The sequence below is a fragment of the Protopterus annectens genome, chromosome 3.part0, assembly GCF_019279795.1.
Source record: "Protopterus annectens isolate FY-2018-M chromosome 3.part0, PAN1.0, whole genome shotgun sequence".
NCBI classification, from domain to species: domain Eukaryota; kingdom Metazoa; phylum Chordata; order Ceratodontiformes; family Protopteridae; genus Protopterus; species Protopterus annectens.
The window spans coordinates 1,624,736,464-1,624,752,989 of record NC_056731.1 but is presented as its reverse complement, the minus strand read 5'-3'; the positions used below and the strand labels follow the sequence as shown (position 1 = coordinate 1,624,752,989).

Here is a 16,526-nt window from a genome sequence, read left to right as displayed (position 1 = left end):
TTCTGACTCCCCTTTAGAAGATTCTGATGCAGAGGAGTCACTTCCCTCTGTCTCCCCCCCAGAGGATTACTTATTTGGGCAAACCTTGCATACCTTGAGGGGAACACTTCCACTGGGAAGGCCAAGAGTACTCAGACTCCAAGAAAAGGCTTAGGGATTTTCTCTTGCTACCTCAGCACAGGCTTCTGGCTATACCTCCTGTCTTAGACATACTAGATGTGTATTCGGAGGCCTGCCTTAACCCAGACTCTCTACCTCCAGCCCCAGTCAAGCCTGACTGGTACTACCGGGTTCCTGACTCACCAATTTTTATACAAAAGCCATGCGGTTGACCCAGAAACTATATCACAGGGCCCCAAAGGGATTAAGGCCTCCACTGCTAAAAATCCATTACCTTCAGAGAGAGATTCCAGATCCTTAGAAAGGTGGGGAAAAAAGGTATACACCTCGGCCACCTTAACCATGAGGGCATTAAACTGCCAGTTCCATGTGTTAGTACCAACAGTTTATCACAGTTGAGAAGCAAAATGTCACAACCTGAACAACCAGACATGGAGTTGCAGGATTTGATGCATAGTGCAGAACAAGTGGGTAAACATACCTTGCAATGTGGTTTTGATGCCCTATAGGCTTCATGTAGAGCTGCTGTTACAGGATCAGTCCTACGTAGACATGCCTGGCTCAAGGAGCAAACCTTACCAGATCATGTCAAAGCTAAATTACTAGATGCCCCTCTACAAAAGGATGTATTTGGTGTTAAAGCTGAGGAGGTATTAAAGAAAATGGAGGAAAAGGCTAAATCAATGCAAACAGTGAAAGATTTTCTACAGGTACAGCCTCCACGTTTCAGTAGAAATTGGCCTTCCAAAAATTGGTCCTTTCCAGCCATGGACAGACCCCAAAGAGGTAGATACAGGCACCCGAGGGGCAGAGGGCAATCTCAAGGATCGTTTAGAGGCAATGGCACGCTCCTACACAGAGGTGGTGAGGATAGTTCGCAGCCATTCAGAAAGCAAACCCAGTGACTTCCCCTTTGCATGCCAAGCAAGGCTCAAATGGCAGCACCCTTAGGCGGAAAACTGGCATTTTCGAAAAATTGGCATATTGTCACAAAAGACAAATGGATCCTGGACATTATAAACAGAGGCTACAGATTCCATTTTCACACCCTTCCAAAAATGAGAGGCATGCCAAACCTGCCACACAATAAAAGGGCAGAGGCACAAAGACAAATTTCAGATCTCATGGACATGAAAGCTATTCAAGAGGTACCTCAAGAACAAGATCAAGGTTTTTATTCCAGACTATTCCTGGTACCAAGGAAGGGAAAAGATTGGAGACCAAAGATTGGAGACCTGTTTTGGACCTATCCATCCTAAACACATTCTTACTCGTACCAAAATTCAAGATGCTCACATTACAGCAGCTTCTTCCCATGCTGGGCAAGGAGTCTTGGCTGGTAACATTGGACCTCAAGGAGGCATACCTGCATGTCCCAGTCAGACAAAATTGCAGAAGATACCTCCGATTTCTTGCAGGTTCAACCCATTATCAATTCTCTGCATTGCCCTTTGGCTTATCTACTGCGCCCAGAGTATTCACGAAATGCCTGGCATCAGTAATTGCCTACTGCAGACTTCAAGGGATACATATATACCCATACTTAGAAGATTGCCTGATCCAAGCGGACAGCAAGCACATACTTCTGAAACATCTGGCTTTTGTAATAATGTTGTTGAATTCTCTGGGATACACAGTCAACAAAGAAATCAAGGCTAATAACCTCAGAAAATTTTCCTGGATGCCAATTTGGACAAACACCCAGATGGCCTACCTCGCGCCAGAGAAACGGGGGCAACTAACAAAATACTTCAGAAAACTAGCAAATTTCACCAGGCTGACCAAGGAAAATCCTGCAGGCTCTGGGATTCATGGCATCTTGCATACTACTAATCCCATGTGCAAAGCTGCATATGAGGAAACTTCAATGGTACCTGAAAAACCTATGGTCTCAACACAGCCACAGTTTGGAAACAATACCACTAATTCCATGCCTTCAAAAGGAATTTCTGTGGTGGGCTAAAGTCATCACAACGGACTCCTCTGACTACGCCTGGGGGGTGCACATGACAGATCGGTGCATTCAGGGCAAATGGTCCCAAAAAGAAAAGCACCTTCACATCAATCAAAAGGAAATGCTAGCAGTGATAAATGCTATTATAGCTTTCAAAGACCTTCTACATCCAGGTCAACTAAGGACAGACAACACCACAGTAATGTGGTACATAAACAGGGAGGAACCCATTCATATCCCCTATGCAGGCTGGCCATGTCACTTTGGAACATGGCTCTGGAATTACAAATCTAACTTCAAGCACAGTACTTGCCAGGCAAAGAAAACACGCTGGCAGACAACCCAAGCAGAAATATGACAGATCCACACGAATGGAAGTTGCATCCTCAAGTTTTTGCAGAGATAATTCAAGCATGGGGAAGGCCAGACCTAGATCTCTGCCTCCCACAAAAATCACCAATGGACAAAATTCTGCTCAAGGACTTTTCATCCACAGGCCTGGAGAGTGGACTCTCTGTTGGACAACAATGACAGTTTATGCCTTTCCTCCTCTGCTGCCCAAAGTTCTATTAAAAACCAGAGCAGACAGACCAAAGATGATTCTCGTTGCTCCAGACTGGCCAAGACAGCACTGGTACCCACTCCTGAGGAGCCTGACGCATTCCCCACCATGGACCCTACCTCTAAATGCGTCTTCTCCTGACTCAGCACAGCTTCAAAACTCTTTACAGTCGGTTCCCTTGATGTACAAAGTTCTACTGAAGATCAGAGAGGATCAGCCAAGGGTAATTCTGATAGCTCCAGACTGGCCGAGGCAACATTGGTACCCGCTACTGAGAAGCATGTTTCGGACACACGCATGGCCTCTACCTCTATGTCCCTTACTACTAACACAGGACAACTACAAGATCCTACATCCAAACTTGAAAACACTGCAGCTAGCTGCTTGGAATATTGCATAAAACAAAATAACCCAGATTTATCTGAGGGTTAAAGACATTATCCTGGAGGCACGCAGACCCTCCACAAGGAAGACTTCAGCCAAGTGGAAAAGATACCTCATTTGGGGTGCAACAAAGGGAGAGAATGTTTCATTGGCAAACATAGCACACATCCTGGAATATTTAGCAGAGCTGTTCCACAATGGCCTGTCTTACTCCTCCATTAAGATTCATGCATCAGCATTTTCAGCAGAATACAACATGGATCCTCCTGTCTTCTCTCATCCTCTACTCAGGCAGTTCTTGAGAGGAATCAAAAATGTAAAACCTCCAAGGAAGCCACCTTTACCTACATGGGATCTCAACTTTGTGCTGGAAAAGTTAACACTCCCCCCTTTTGAACCAGCGGCAACAGCAGAATTACAATTCTTGTCTTGGAAAACTGCTTTCCTGCTAGCAATTACTTCAGCAAGAAGGGTATCTGAGTTAGAGGCATTAATGGCAGTATATCCCTTCCTTATCTTCCATCAGGACAGTCTCTGAGAACTAACCCTACCTTTATGCCAAAAGTGGTCTCCAGAGTATCATTGAACCAAGCAATTCATTTACCTACATTCTTCCCAAACCCACAGAACAGGGGGGAAAGACTACTACATACCTTGGATGTGCACAGACAATTACGCTACTATCCGGACAGAACTAAGACCAGCAGAAAAACTGACCAGCTTCTGGTAGCATATGCAACAGGAGTGCAAGGAAAAGCAATTTCAAAACAGACAATCTCAAAATGGATAGGAAATTGCATTCGATTTTGCTACTCTTCATGGAAAGACAACTCCTGATAATATCAGACCTCATTCCACAAGAGCTACAGCCACCACTACAGCTTTCCTACGAGGAGTGGCTACCAAAGACATTTTAGAAGCTGCTACTTGGAGCTCCGTGCATACATTTGCCAAGCATTATAATCTTCCCTTGTACTCTAGATCCCGAGCAGGTTTTGCAACTGCTGTTTTGCAAGGGATCTTAACTACACCATCTTTTTCTTAGTGCCTCCTCCCCCAGTTTGGCTATGGTATTCTACCCGTATGTTAGGACTGCAGATGCATCCTTGAAGGACATAGTACAGTTTTGTACCTACCATAAATGTAGATGTCCAATAGGTATGCATCTGCAGTCAGGATTACCCACCCTCCTTCCCCTCTGTGGTATTCCTAGGGTAGTTACCCTTCTTTTAGCTAGCTGGGGGAATCTATTATGGTGTATTTGTTTGTATATATATATGTATGTATATATATGTGTGTGTGTATATATATATATGTATATATATATATATATATATATATATATATATATGTATATATGTATATATATATATGTGTGTGTATATATATATATATATATGTATATATGTATATATGTATATATATGTGTATATGTATATATGTATATATATGTATATGTATATATATGTGTGTGTGTGTATGTGTGTGTATATTTTTTTTATATTGTTTGCCCTCTACTGTTTGGAATTATTTGCATTTATCCAAATTTAGCCTTCCTAGAGGGCACCTGGCATCTGGGGCAAGAAACACTGAGGAAAATTGCGTCGGCTGATGCCTTTATACCCGATGAACAGCAGCTATGACGTCGGGTGAAGTGCGACATCAGCCGAGGCCAGACCCAGACTTTGGAATCCGGCCGACCGAAGGGCTGCCTGAGGCAGGACAACCCATATGTTAGGACTGCAGATGCATACCTATCGGACATCTACATTTATGGTAGGTACAAAACTGTACTTTCTGGTACATCAACAGAGAGGCAGGAATCCGTTCTTGCCTTCTGTCTAGAAGCTGAGTGTGTGGCAATGGGCCCATCTCCACCCTCCATTTTCTAGTACCAGTGCACATTCTGGACCAGTCTTAATATCCATAGCAGACTGGCGCAGCCGAATTCTACTGATGCCTCAAGTGGTCTGTGAACCAATCCACAGCAAACGTGATCTTCCAAAGATGGGGACAACCCTGCTGTGATCCTTTTACCTCCCCTCTCCCAGCAAATCTAGCTGGTATTTTGCCTTGATCCCTCTGCAGGGGCAGTCACCAAGGGATGCTCTAGTTCATGCTTGACCTCTTAGTTTAGTTTATGCTTTTCCCCCATTGCCCCTAATTCCCAAGTTCTTGTAGAAAGCTGTTGCTCCCTTTTGGCCTTGACAAGTCTGGTTCACCTATATTTGGTCTCATAAGATTTGTGCCCCCCCCCCGTGACAGTAGATCCAGCTCCAGATCTTCTCACCCCCTGGGGCACCCTCACCTGGACCTTCAAGGTCAGAAACTAACGTTCTGGTTTCTCCAATTCCAGTGGCCAGCCATCCCAGGCTTTCATCCCATTTCAGTTCATAAACCCTCCGCCAAGAAGATTTATAAGAGTAAATGGTAGCTCTTTCCATATGGGCCCAACAGAAACCAACCCCTTTACAGCCCCTGTCTCTGTGGTGTTGGACTTTTGGCTTCCCTTTTTAATGATGGGGTTGACTATTCTACAGTTTAGTTTAGTTACAGGTTCCAACTTTCGTTTGGGAGAGACTCGACATCATTAGCTTCATCCAAACTCTAAAGCCTTTCTAGGCACACCTTTCTACTTCATCCATCCTCCATTTAAAGATCCAACTTACCCTTAGGATTTGTCCATTATGTTGCAGGCTCTGGTTCATCCCCCTCTCGAACCAGCAGTCACCGTAGATTTAAATTTCTCTCATGGAAGGCACTTCTGGTAGCTGTTTGTGAGATATGAAACGTGGAAGAAAGGGCCTGTAACTAAATGCTTCTTGCCAGCGTGTACTTGCCCACCAGTCCTTCCTTGCCTGAAGTTGCTACAGATGCCAATATCAACCACACTATTGACCTCCCTGATTTATTTTTTCTAACTTTCAAAATAAGGAAGAATACACTCCCATTTACTTCTAGTTCATCTGAACAATTCATATCTTTTTCAGACATTAAAAGAGAAAATATTTACCAAAACTCTTTGGCTAGATGGCTAAAAGACTACATTTCCTTTGTTTTTCTTTGAAGAACCCTTTGCCTGCTTAGGTTAAAGCTCACTCTACAAGGTCTTAAAGCTCACTCTACAAGGTCTGTGGCAACCTCCCAAGCCTTTTGGTGAGGATTTTCTGTTGATGACATCTGTGCAGCTTCTACTAGGTTATCTCTTCATACAGTCATGACTTGCTATAAATTGGACCTCATTTCCAGGAGTAGGAGTGCCTTTGGTTCTGTGCTGTGGAATATCCCTTCGTGAGGACCATCTTGGGTTTATGTAGTTGCGGACTCTGTCCCACAGGTTAACTCACGAATGAAAATGACATCAGCTAGAAATTGTTCTTACCATAACGTTCCATCTCTTCATTCTTCATTAACCTTCCCCCTCCATCCCCCAGTTCAAGGCTTTTACCTGATGGATTTTTACCTGATGGATCTGTTTGAGCTCCTGTTGCTCTATTTCTCTAATTTTTTTGGTGGAGAGGTATAGTTGCAGAAAACTCTATTTGAGGTACTCTGTAGGAAAGCATTATGGGTAGGGAGGAGGAGCTCAAGGTTCACACCTCAAGCTAGTGAAATGGCAGTGTCTGTTCCAAGGGTTGTAACAGAGACCCACAGGTTAATGAATGAAAATAGATGACAGATTGAACATTATGGTAAGAACATCTTCTTATGATGAGAGCATAACTTTTTTTTTTTTTTAATTTCAGAAGGGTTACAATATGCACTGGATACATACAACTCCTTTAAATTCCTTTCTGCCCTCCGCATCAGTTATTTTTTTTCAGGTTCTCAACAGTTGCTGATCCTAGGAGTCCTAGAACCAGGACTTGGATCAAAATGGGAAAGGCTTTTACTCAAGTGTTTCTGGCTCCAAACAGAGCCTTCATGTAGACCAGTTTTATTCATTTATTTTTTCACCCTACTTGAAGGTACCAAAACTCAAAATGTTGATCCTACAGTCACCTGCCATTCCTCTCTAGTTTTGTATGAACATAAATCCCAAATGATGCTAATAACATCCCCATATTCACATGCTTCAGGAAACTTTTCATTCTGTCTGGCTCAACTTATCTGTTCTCTGCATTACACTCTGTGGGTTATCTGCAAGCTCCAAGGGTGTGAGTGTCTCGCTCCAGTGATAGCTCACTGTAGACTGCAAGTCATTCACATGTTTCATTAGATGACTAATCTCTTGCCTAGGTGCCAGGAGTCCTTAACACTGGCTTCTTCTCTCCGTATCACTCTGGTATTGCATTTAAATGTGCAAAAATCTTCCTTCACTCTTTCTCTAGATTATTTCTGGGCTGCCTTCTAGACACGCCTGCAGAAGACTTTCCCCACCCAGGAAAAGGTGGATTTATACCTAAACTTTCTTGAACATCTCCAGTCTCTAACTTTCGTAAGAGAATATCTAAGAATCTTAAAGTTCATGGCTTCTGAGATTCTTAGGTTAACCATGAGGAGGAATTCAGTGGCTTAAAAATGGGACCCAGCATTCTCTGCCTCTGAAATTTGTTTCCAGTTTTAGGCCTTGTCAGAAATCTGCATTAATGGTGGTGGTAAGTGACTGAATCCAGACATCCTCTTTTTCTCCTCCTGTCCCAAATTGAGTTATTGGACATTTCCAATCTCTGTTTCTATGAGTTGAAGTTGCAAGGCCTGTGCAAGTTTTCAGACATGCCAGAGCATGCGAATATCAGATGTGATCCATCACATAAAATTTCATCTGTGGTTCCCATGACCATCTAGAGGTGATTTAGACAACAGTGGTACTGTACATAAGCAAGTGGGCAACAGTTTTTACCATTGGAGCAGGCTGGTTGTGATGCTTGGGACGCAGCCATTAATTGTTTAATCCTCCAATAATCTTGCTTTCCACCAGCACAAAGTGTAGTAGCAGACAAGCTTAGCAGGACTGAATAGAGCTTGAGCAAGGGGGTCTTCCAGGAATTGATCCAGTTGTGGGAACACCTCAAATAGATCTGTTTGCCTCCTTTCAAAACAGACAACTGAAATTCTGTGCTAGGTGTCCTTGCAGGCAGACCCAGAAAATAGATGCATTCTCATTCCTGTGGCTGTGGTATCCTTTATGCATTTCCCCTCTGTCTATTGATTTTGAATCTTGGAGAGTCTTCCTGAGTAATTCTGAAAAGTCGTTGATGAGACTCCCTTTTGGCCCGGAAAACATCAATGTTCTTCCTATAAAATTCAGAATTAATTTACCACAAACTTCACAAATTTAAATCTCCTTGCAAAGATCAGTGGTAGTCTTCATCCCAGTCTTAAATAATTTCAACTAAATGCTTGGATGATTCAATTTTGGCACCTTTTTCAAGAGGAAATGCAGCAGGTACTAAAGGAAGCAAGAAAGCCCACTACTAGAAAATCGTGTATAGTCAAGTATAAAAGATTTCCAAGTTGGTGTGTAGACAGTAACCAGGGCCTTGAAGGGGTTATGCATTACTCGTTCTTGCATATTTGGGGTAAATTACTTTCCTCTGACCTTTATTCCTCTAAAGGTTTATACCAGCTGTGTCAGCATGCCTGCACATGAATCCTTCCATTTACTCAGTTTAGTGTGGCTCTTTCTTGGATCTTGGCTTTCTGCTGGAAAAATTCTGTCCCTCACTGAATTGGCTTCTGACTGATTTTTTAAGGTCCCTCATATTGCGCTCACCTGTGTAAGAATTGCATACGATTGGCAGTCATGGTGGGCCAACTGTTTCTGGTTTTCCCCAAAGAGAGTGGGTCACATTAAGAACAAGTCAGTCATTTATGAACTATGTTTGAATCTGAATCAATACCTTTATTTCCCTGTGTTCTCTCCAGATCCTCAAGCTCCAGGAGAGAGGATTCTGTATACTCTGGATGTGCATAGTTCTGTCAAGATGCTACCGGAGCTGCCAAAGTCCTTTAGAAAAGTTTAGCTGTTTATTTCTTGATTGTTTTGGTAAGGGTTGTCCTTTCTTTGTCCGGTATTTAGAGATGGTTCTCAACTGTTGCTGGTTACTCCCACCATGGCAAACTTCAGGCATCAATTTCTACAAGTGCATTGGCATCTACAATGGCATACTGGAAAGGGGTGTACTTGAAGCATTTAGCAGGCAGTTACGTGGTGCTCTGTACACTCTCAAAGCATTACAAACTGGTTCCTTTTCCAGGTCCATGGCTGGCTTTGGAGTAATTCTCCAGGGACTCCTGGGACCATGCTGTTCCTCCCAGGCTGGATCGGCTTTGGTAATCAACCCAAGTAGCCGGTCTGTTGCAACAGTGAGAATAAACATGGTACAGTTGTGCAAGTTGAACTTGCCAAAACGGTAGCCGTTCAAATCCCCCCCCCTCTGGCCACCCTCTGGCCATGGACAATCACCACAGGTGATCTTGCAGGAGTGTCTTGCTTGTGCAGCAGAAGAGTTCTCTTATTCACCTAGACTTGCGAACACTAAATATGACTTGTTTGGATGATAGGCTTGTGATATTTCTGATACAGGGCATTTTTTTCAGAAGATTTGCTTATACGTTACAGGATGCTAGAAAGTCCACTGTAAGACAATCTTCCAAATGTTCTCTTTGGTGCCAAGAGAAACAAGACCCTTTACATGTGGGTTATCAGTCAGCCATATCCACCTGTCCACCTTTGGAATCCACCTCTTTCTGCATGTTTTGAGGTCAGTTTTTGAAAGGCATTCTGTATATGCCACCATGAAAATCTTTATCACCTCCTCCTTAGGACCTGCATTAGAAAAACTGACTTCTAAAATTTTGTACCAGGAAGATAGTCTTGTGTGTAGCCTTTATCTCAGTAAGAAAGGTCTCTGGGCTGCAAGTCTTATGGCATCTCCACCTTTTCTTTTCCATGGGGACAGGGTGTATATACCTTAAGCCTAATCTTGTAAATGCTGAAGGCTGTAAATGAAATGTCTCTTAACCAAGCAGTAATCTTTCCTCCCATCATTCCCAGTCAGTGTAATAAAAGTGAAGGAATTTTGCATCAGCATAAAAAGTTGGCTGCCCTACCACAGTAAGCCATCTCCAGATTTCCTTAGGTGTTTAAATTTTAATTCCATTCTAAATCGCTACCAAGGAAGGTTAAAGTATGCCAAAACAGTAGTATCTTCAAGTTCCTTCTTCAAGGGTATTTGCACAAGGTCCTTTTTGGAAGCAGTCAGTTGGACTTCATTCACACTAAGCACTGTAAAATGAATGCCTTCTCCAGTTTGCCAGGTGTATCCTTCAAGGCTTTCTGTATTTCAGTTAGAGAAGTTAATATATTTTCCCATATGTTATGAATACTACTGCAACATTGATCTTCAAGGATATAGTACAGCTGTGTAAGTTTATAACGGTAGATGTCAAATCACTTTTGCAGTAGAGAGCTCCTGTTCCTTTTCGTATTTGTTTTTTATAAATATTTTTCCTTCTGGCCAAGGTGGACTCCACATACATTGCCCCTATTAGTGGACATGTAACTTCCTGTCTTCTTTTCCTGGTCTGGGGCAAGAAAGCATTGAGGATTTTTGTGCCTGTACATTCTCTGCATACTGAAAGATCAGCGGTGGTGGTGCTACGGTAGCATTGTCACCTCACAGTAAGACGTTGTCCTGTTCGATTCTCAGCTAGAGCGTCTTCTGTGTGGAGATGTGTGTGAATGGGCATACCTTCATTGAAGGTTGTGCGTGAGGGCCGGCAACTCGGCACATAAAAATTTACTGCCAATCATTAGCGGACCGGAGTTCCGCTGTGGCGACCCCTAACAGGGAAAAGCCTAAAGAGACAGCAACAACATTCTATGTATACTGCTTCAGTCTGTCTTCAGACATCGTGTGTGCCATGAGGTGTAGATGCGCAAGCTTTGATAATGCTGGTCAAACTTAAGGTATGCTTGAAAGGATACAGTGATCTGTAAGTTCTTAACTGTAGATTGTCCAATGGCCAGGAATTACAACTATTTTGCCGTTTTCTGAAATTTGGGTTAGGAAGTAGTGGCGGCAGGCTGTAGAAACATTTTCTTTAAGTACCTTGCCTGATTAAGAAGCGAGTTGGCACTGTGGAAGAAGTCCCCCCCCCCCCCTTAATGAGTCCATAAGTACAATTGAGTTTTATGCTTCAGTGGTGTTTGCACAGTATTCAGAAAATGTTCATCGTGTTACCCTGCTGCAGTCATCACACTTGGGTTATCCTGCAGTCAGGCGGTCCCGCAGTCTGCCAGAATTCCAAAGTCTTGGTCCGATGTCGGTTGCAGTCGCTTCTTCCCTGATGTCAGAGCACCATGGGTATATCAGAGGCATCCGCCGCAGTTTTCTTCAGTCTTTCTTGCCGCACGGTGCCCAAAGCAGTTTGCAAGTGCCGGTCGGCCGACACCTGAGATTTTCGAATAGAGTTTCAGTCCGAAGTCTTCAAAGCTAAGTACCCCATTGGGGAACCTTTTCCTGCATCAGTCCGATGTCAGAAAAAGTTAACAATTGCATTTTCTTTTGGGAAGCAAATACCTCATAAGGACTTTCATTCTTTTTGTATACCTTCCTAGGCCCAGACCACAACGTCACTGGTTGTCGGTTTTGTGCTAGGTTCAATAAGCGAACTATAAAGCGTCGCTTTGATTTCACACAACATTACTTCGGAAGAAAATTTAATTACACTATGCCGTCGGAGCTTTCTGCTTGTGAAAGCTTTTTTTCATCAACTTTTCCATATGATCATGCCACTGAACTGAAAGGAACTTAGTGACATCATGGTAGTTAAAGAATGACGTACATCCATAGACTTTAATGGGCACATTGCGTAACATGCAGGGAGGTACATCAGTCTGTGGACGCAAAGCTTCCTGTGCTTAGTGAGTTTAGGATGGTCCACAGTAGATCTGGGCCATGGCTTAAAAGTTTACAAAGCTTTTTATTGAAGTCCCAAATACTAAATCACAATGTAGGTGCATCACGGCACTTAACTAGATGCCAAAAAGCACCTGTGATCCTGACCAAATTACTTTAACCAAAAGAAATACTTGGACTAGAGGTGTATGTATATGCATATGTTATATGTATATGTATGAGACTGCATGTAGGTGTTTATATGCCTGTGTAATGCAGGCATGCAAGAATGTCTTTATAATATAAATGTAATAGATCACATTTAAACTTTCATTGCCTTTTATTTTTCAGGGTATCCTGAGAGGGCATTTGATTGAAAAGTCTACTCAACCAGAAAGCAAAGTCTTCTATTTGAAAATGGAAGGTGACTATTGTCGATACTTGGCTGAAGTGGCAAGTGATGACAGAGCTAGTAAGTACAAATGCTATCCCTGAAAATGTCTCCTGTCTTGGTCTTGGATTCAGTTGGTTCTGAAGGTCGAATAATCCACATTCAGAATGGTGCGATTTCACTTCACAAGTTGTGAAACTTTTTTTTTTTTTTTGCCTTTGGCCGCTAAATTTACTAGCGGAATAGTGATGTAAATGCAGTATATCCAGATTTAACATCAGTATTACTTAATGTCTTTAATGTTTGTCTAGTCTGTACATTGTGCACATTTTGCTTATATACATACCTTATACATGCATCGCCTGATCTGCCCAGCATTACATAAATTGAATTCCTGCCTTGCCTTCCCTTAAATTGCACTCTTCTTGAACATTATTCTAAATGTATTGCTCCCACAATTTTCATGTGTTTTATGTAATTTGCTCCTTTACTTTTTAAGGACCCCTCTTTCAATTCTTTTAATCCATTTTAATAAATATTTCAAGTACACTTGATTTTAGATTTTGTTATTTTCTAGTAATTTTTTTTTGGCAGCCAGCAGAAGTAAACTTAAGGCCTTACTATCTCTGCAATTTCCTTGGTTACATTTATTTGCTCACCAAGTATTTGACAAAATACTCTGTAGGGATTTTCAAAATCTGCCAATTCATTACATTGCAAAAACATGTGATAAGTTGTCAATCTCACCTTCATTCTTGCTGGATGGGTTCGGAGCCGATCCTCAGCTCCGACTCTGCACTTGCTAAGCTCGAGAGTCACTTCAGCTCGAGGCAGCCCTATATCCCATGATGCAAGGCGGTGATTACCCAGATCTCGTTTGCTGCTTCGCTCATGAGGTCACCTTTTTTGCCAGCTCCTGGTAAGTGAATTTAATTACTCTTTTCCAAGAGATTTAGCTATCCCAATACCTAATTTTTTTCATTTTTATAGTATGTTAGTTCCTCAATTCACTTAGACCCTATTCCTGTTAGTTTTTCGTTCCCTTATCCTTTTTTTCTGTTGGTCAGGCCTTAGGCCTTACCCCCCCAAACAATTTCCTGTCAGGATTTGTTCAGGTGTGTCTGTGTTTTTGTTTTAGTTAATGTAATTGTGGACTGAGTGTGTGTGTGTGTGTGTGTGTGTGTGTGTTCAGAACTCAGCCATGTCTAAAGACACTAGGGTCTCAGGTTTTAAGAAGTGTGACTCGTGCTGTCAGAAGATGTCTGACAGACTGTCACACTTGTATTTATTGCCTGGGACCCCTACACCTGCAGGACTCCTGTGCTATTTGCCACTCTTTCAGCCAGAGAGTCCTGCAGGAACGTAGAAACAAGTTGATCCTAAGGGGTCTTCAGCCTGAGAGCTCCCCGGCTAAGTCCGGCTCCGGGAAGCCCTCAAAGCCATCCAAGGCCCAGACTTCAGTGTCCAAGTCTGTGGCCTTGGTTCCGACTCCACCGGAGTCTAGATCGGCTCCGTCCGGAGCCGATCCTTCCTTCTTGGAAAGTTTAGTACCGGCGCCGATCGGCACAGATACCCTGGCTTCGGCACATGTCTGCTCCGGCTGGAGCAGACACATGTCTAACCCAGCTCGGAGCCGACAAGCTGTCGGCTCCAACTGGAACCGAAGGATGTCCTTCAAGGATGCATCTGCAGTCCTAACATATGGGTTGTCCTGCCTCAGGCAGCCCTTCGGTCGGCCGGATTCCAAAGTCTGGGTCTGGCCTCGGCTGATGTCGCACTCCACCCGACGTCATAGCTGCTGTGGTATAAAGGCATCAGCCGACGCCATTTTCTTCAGTCTTTCTTGCCGCGCGGTGCCCGAAGCAGAAGCTGTTAGCAAGTGCCGGTCAGTCAGATCCAGAGATTTCTACTACCGAAGACTTCTAAAAAGCTAAGTACCCCATTGGGGACTCTTTCTTGCCTCAGCCGATGTCAGACAAAGTAAATTGTTTAACTTGTGGGAAACAAATACCTCATAAGGATTTCCACTCTTACTGCCTTCCTTGTTTAGGCCCGGACCACGACATATCAGCTTGTTTAGCCTGTGCTTCTTTCAACCGACCGACGCTTAGACGTCGGTCGGAGTTTGCAGAGTTTTTTGGTCCCGCTTTTGCTTACAAAATGCCGTCTGAGACTTCGACAGCGCAATTAGTTAAACGCAAGGAAAAGGACAGACACTCGTGGTCCGCGGTTTCGGCTGAAACCACGGTTAGGCCAACCGCGAGTGTCTCGGTTTCGGCTGAAACAGAGTCCTCTGTTCCTTCGGCCGAAAACAGGCCTCCGGTAGCCGAGGCTTCACAGAGCATAGCTGAATCTGCTTCAGAAATTGTTCCTACAGAAGCAAGCACCCAGGATTTGTCAGATACTATTCCTTTAGACATACCTACCCCTGCACGTGGGGCTGCTAGACCCCCTGCATCCATGTCTATCAAGGCCTTTGCCAGGGCTAAAGCAGCTAAATCTTCTAAGGCCTTGCCTGCTAAAATTCCCCCTCACAGGCCTACCTCTAGTTCTCAAATGCTCAGCCTGGCTGAGTATCTCATTTCTTTGATCAGGGGATCCCAACCTCACCCAGACAGGGCCTCTCAACCCCCTTCAGAGAAGAGGCCTAGGACTGAACCCGGAACCTGTTTCCACAGACAATTCCTCGGATGACTCAGATGTCTCAGACCCTCAGGAAGGCCCATATTCTCCTTATGAGGATTCTGATGCAGAAGATTCCATTCCTTCTGCTTCTCCTCCTGAAGAATTTTCTTTTGGGGAAACCTTACATGTGATGAGGGAACTGGCAGGGCCAGGATTTTTCAGATTCAAGGAAAAGGCTAAGGACTTTCTTACACTTACCACAGCATAGACCTTTAGCCATTCCTCCAGTACTAAGTTGATGTCCTTCATGGATGCATCTGCAGTCATAACAACTGGGTTGTCCTGTCGTCAGGCAGCCCTTCAGTCGGCCGGATTCCAAAGTCCGGGTCCGGCTTCGGCTGATGTCGCACTTCACCCGACGTCATCTCTAAGGACTTTCTTACACTTACCACAGCATAGACCTTTAGCCATTCCTCCAGTACTAAGTTGTTGCATATAATGATGCCTGTACTGCCCCTGATTCTCTTCCTCCGGCCCCTGCCAAGCCTGACAGATATTACAGGGTCCCGGACACACACTACCATTTGTATAAGGCTCCTGTGGCAGATCCTGAAACCATTTCACAGGGCCCTAAGGCTGTGGCAGCTGCCTCTGCCAAAAATCCTCTCCCCTCTGAAAGGGAATCTAGAGCATTAGAGAGATGGGGTAAAAAGGTTTACACTTCTGCTACTCTTTCGGCCAGGGCCTTAAACTGTCAATTCCACATGATTCAGTACCAGGAATTTTTGTTAGACCAGCTAAATAAAAAAACTGTCCTCCCCTGAACCTATAGACCGCAAATCCCTTCAGGAATTGGTACATAACTCTCAGCAGGTCAGTAACCATTTTTTAAAATGTGGCTATGATGCACTGGAGGCTTCCTTTAGATCAGCTATGACTGGAACAGTGATTCGAAGGCATGCTTGGTTAAAAGAACAATCCTTACCAGACCATGTTAAGTCAAAACTCCTAGATGCCCCTATGGAGAAACAAAGGTTGTTTGGCTCTCCTGCACAGGAGGTTATAAAGAAGGTGGAGGAAAAAGCTAAATCTGTCCAAACAGTCGAGGATTTCTTACAGGTCCAACCTCCGAGATTTAGCAGAAATTGGCCTTCGAAGAATTGGTCCTTTCCAGACACCTCTAGAGCACAGAGGCAGAAATAGACGCCCAAGAGGCAGAGGTCAGTCCAGGGGTGCCTACAGGGGATGTCAGTGGCAACCTACCAATCAGAGAAGTACTGCCACAGATTCAACTACAACCACTGCTACTGGACAGATACAATGACTTGGCTCTGATTCCGCCTACCAGGGAACAACTGGAAGCACCCTTGGGCGGAAAACTAGCTTTATTCTCCCACAACTGGCATTACATTACAGGAGACAAATGGACTTTACAAACAATAAACAAAGGCTACAGGTTTCACTTCCACACTCTACCAAAAAAGAGAGGAATGCCAAACCTACCACCAAGCCAAAAAACAGACGCTCTAAGACAAATCAACAACTTACTAAGGATGAGAGCTATAGAAAAGGTACCGCCTATGGAACAAGGCCAAGGATTTTACTCCAGGCTTTTCCTTGTACCAAGAAAAGAAACTCAATAGA

The 16,526-nt window shown here is 43.7% G+C and overlaps 1 protein-coding gene across 2 annotated transcripts in view; it reads left to right on the top strand.

The window, feature by feature from the left end:
- Positions 1-16,526, top strand: part of YWHAZ (tyrosine 3-monooxygenase/tryptophan 5-monooxygenase activation protein zeta) — a 785,842-nt gene that overhangs the window by 337,928 nt on the left and 431,388 nt on the right. For both annotated transcript variants that reach the window (XM_044065656.1, XM_044065655.1), the window contains exon 3: positions 12,218-12,338. In XM_044065656.1, the coding sequence (XP_043921591.1) occupies positions 12,218-12,338 (121 nt within the window). The remainder of the gene's footprint in view (positions 1-12,217; positions 12,339-16,526) is intronic.